The sequence below is a fragment of the Etheostoma spectabile genome, chromosome 22, assembly GCF_008692095.1.
Source record: "Etheostoma spectabile isolate EspeVRDwgs_2016 chromosome 22, UIUC_Espe_1.0, whole genome shotgun sequence".
Classification (NCBI taxonomy): Eukaryota; Metazoa; Chordata; class Actinopteri; order Perciformes; family Percidae; genus Etheostoma; species Etheostoma spectabile.
The window spans coordinates 19,811,448-19,815,217 of record NC_045754.1 but is presented as its reverse complement, the minus strand read 5'-3'; the positions used below and the strand labels follow the sequence as shown (position 1 = coordinate 19,815,217).

Genomic DNA, 3,770 nt, shown 5'->3' with positions numbered 1-3,770 from the left:
GTGAAAAGAGGAGCTGCAGCAATGTGCATTACAACAAAAATATGGTGTTTTTTTGGCATTGGCGCTTTATAGTATCTGTTCAGGCCCAGTTTAGGCACCGGCACCATTTTACAAATACTGGAAAAAACAAAACAATACCCAACCCTAGTAAGAGGTCATAAAAATGTGATATAAGCTATTGATAGATATTAAGTCTGTAAATGTTTAATGCAGGTGTGAGGTCTGTGCTCTCCGGCTGCGACTGTAGTTTATGATGCGTGCCCCTTACTACATTAGAAAGATACAGAGGGATGTGGGCTCAGTCTCTTCTTTAGGACTCAAGACTCAAACTCAGGTCATGGTAACTCAACTCGGACTCTTCTTTTGTGACTCTGACTTGGACTCAAACACTGGGGACTCAAGACTTAACTTGGACTCGACAGTTGGTGACTGGACTACAACACTGAATGGTACAATCCTTTGATATTTATCCAGTGTGTATTAATGAGTAATGTTTTTGATGTGTCCCTTTTTGGTCAGTATAACACTAATTAATTGCCTCTCTCCCTCAAAAGAAACCCATGTGCGAATTGGTTGACCGCTTCTACTCTCTGGGTACCATTGGAGAAATCCTGCAGTCCCTTAAGAGTGTGTCTGGTGGCCAGAGAGTGGCCGGCCAACTATCCAATCGATTGCTTCCTGTGTTGGTAGCTGGAGTGAGGGACAGTGTTTCCCGGATTCGCTACAAAAGCGTGTTTGGACTGGGATGTCTGTTCCAGGCAACTGGACCCATCTGTGTATCGTATCCTTCTTACTTGTGTGTGTTTTTGCATGTGTGGATGTTTGTTATGTATTGACGCCTAATTTATTAAAGCAAACTATACACAGCTGTTCCTTAGTTAACGTGTTGCAGAGACTATCCCATGATACTGTCTGTGTTTTCTGACATGCTGACCAAAGAGACAGACCAAATGGTGATTGACAACCTGTGTGCCGTGCTCTGCAGGATGATCATGAGCAACATGGATGCTGTCCCTCTGGAGCAGGTACATATACAGCTCGCAGCTCTCCTGACAAGATGGTATTCCTTTTAGCTACCACAAGTAATCTGACAACACATTTGCGCAAGCAGGAAATTCACTACAACAGACTTGAATAATGACGGACACGGTGTGCTCTCCAACAGGTTGTGCCTGCGCTGGTAGCTCATCTTCCCCTCAAAGAGGACTTAGAGGAGAACAAGACCGTGTTCAACTGCCTGGCTATGCTCTACACCAAAACTCCTGCTCTGGTACAGTACAAACACAATTTACACCTGGTATTACAGTCCCTGTGTGGGAGGAATATGTGTCTGTCTCCACTGGCATCCAAGCTAGTTACTATACAAGCAGTATTACTGTCAAGTCCACATATGGTCTTGGAAAATGTGTTCCCTGCCTTTCTTAAACCGATGTTCATGGTGACATTAGGCGGGGTGTTGGCACTACGGTTCATTCAATTGTTACAAATTCTCTTTAAATGCTTGTCCTCATGCCTGAAATGTATCATGGCATTGAGATTGTCTTAGTACAACAAAGGTGTTGTTGACAAAAAAGCAGGAACGATTATTCTTCATTGTTGATACTAGAGCAGCTTCAGATCCTTTATAAAAACCACTATCAGGCCAATCTTTCAATCATTGTTTTATTACATTTTGTTTCGTTTTCCACAGTATTACTCCAACATATGCATGCTCACAGCCTATTTCAATTCGCTTGATTCAGTTTTTACAAACACCCCATTCTTCGATGAAGATCCTGAAAAGTTCTCAGTCATTGTGTGTATTTGGTCCATGGACTTGGACACCAATGTTAAACATTGTTACCATTACATTTTTTAAATCTTATTTTCCCTTTCAGGTTGTGCCGCTAATGAAGCCCATAGTTGCTGCTTCCAGTCATGTCCTTGGCAACAATAATGCAGGTAAAGATTTCTTTGGTACCAGGCAGCATGTTCAGTGTCCTGTTTTTGAACTGAACGCTGTAACTGTTTAGTGTTTAGGCTATTTGTGCATCTAAAGTTATTAAAAAACCAAGAGGAAACATAGAACAGCTGGCATACTGTTTTCCACTCATTGAGCTTCTTCAGGCAGTCAGTGCACAGTACTCGTATCAACATTCTGTTGTTGTTGTTTGCGTTTCTGTCATCCCTAAACCTTTATTTTGGTCTCTTCTCCCAGAACCCGGATCATTTTGGTTATGCTGATAAAACAATTTGCACTGCAGCACTCTGCAGACTTCCAAACTGTGACCTCACTTCCTGTAAGCAGCAGCGCAGACTCAGTGTAGCCATCTCTGCTCATAGCCCCACACACCCTTCCACTCTTTGTTAGAGCCATCAAAAAATACATTTTTATACTGTTTGTAGAAAATGGGACAGTCTGTGGTGTAAATGACTAAGCCACTTCAAGTATTCTACTAGTTATTATCACATTTGGCAGTTATGCCTCCAAGTATTAACTTTTAATTGATTTGCTTAAACACTGCTTGTTGATGTTTTATTATTTAAGAGTTATGTATGTTTACCATCCTGCATTGTTGCTTGTATGTTGTTTCATTGTTTATTTCTGTAACGTGCTACTATGAATTGTCTTGTCCCATTTCTGCTACTGTTTTGGACTGACTTCTGGCTTTGCTATCTGAGTATAAAACAATTAATTTGATGAACAATGCAAAGGGGGGGGCGAATACGCGGACTAAGGGCGCTCAACCGCGGAGAAGCAGGGAAAGATGATCAGGAAGGAACCATCAGCCCTGTGATCGACACTACTTGAGGAGGAAGATTCACCAACCGACACTGGGCTGTCGTGGGAATTTTTCTTTTTTTTTCCTTGAGCTGACGGAAAAAAAAACGTCATCGCAGAAAATCCAGCGTAACACTATTCATACCTGAAGAAGCTGGAGATCATTACCAAGGAGAAAGGACACCGAAAGACCACGGTGCAGCGAAGGTGATGGGGCACGAAGGGCCAAACAAAAGCCCGAACCTACGGAGTGCTGTGTTGTACAGGGGGGTGGGGTACACGACTGGACGGGCCGACCACCTGCTAAAGGTATTTTTGTTTCAATTTTCGAGTAGCTGACTTTACTGTTTGTATCACACCCATCCCGTGTTTTCTCTTAGCATCATGCCTGTGTGACTAGATCTCATGTAACTGCTGGCTCTACTAGAGGGATTGCTTCCAGATACAGTGCAACACTGCATGCCCATGTGTGTTGTGACTTCTGGCAGAATAGACAGCAATAATAACCCGCCAGAGGTCCTTGACCGACTGGATACACTAAGCTAATACACCACATTCAGTGTTGTTATGATATAACAAAACAGTAACTTACTTTAAACCCTAATAACATGTTACACATAGTGCGTAAGCGCAAGCCCAGCCTGAGACTATGCAGCAGTAACCAGTCCGTCTCTATCCGTGCTATTTTTGCTCAGCCTATCAAAAACTACTTAACAGTATCCTACAACACACATTTGACAAGTGCTAGAGTTTTTTTTTTTTTTACAAATGCTACAAAAAAGTAACAATGCTGTCAAGTTTCGGCATGCAGTTAATGTCAAGCCATTTAACCTCGCCTCACTGTGGAAAGAGTAACCAAAACCACTTAGTTTGAATCCTCTTAATAAATGCAGACTTGCATCTTGGAATCAAAATGGAGTAAAAATGTGCTTTGTGGTGGACTAATTGAACCTCTATGTTAACCTTAATGGCTAGCTTGTGAATTCCCATTAAATCTGCATTCTGTTTT

At 42.1% G+C, this 3,770-nt stretch overlaps 1 protein-coding gene across 1 annotated transcript in view; it reads left to right on the top strand.

The window, feature by feature from the left end:
• The window catches only part of LOC116672597 (importin-4), a gene marked incomplete in the record, with an annotated part of 17,713 nt that extends 15,397 nt beyond the window's left edge, over positions 1–2,316 (top strand). Inside the window, 5 exon segments of the mRNA XM_032504514.1 lie at positions 555–781; positions 893–1,025; positions 1,166–1,270; positions 1,878–1,941; positions 2,198–2,316. Coding sequence (XP_032360405.1) covers positions 555–781; positions 893–1,025; positions 1,166–1,270; positions 1,878–1,941; positions 2,198–2,223 — 555 coding nt within the window.
• Between the last annotated feature and the right edge of the window lie 1,454 nt (positions 2,317–3,770).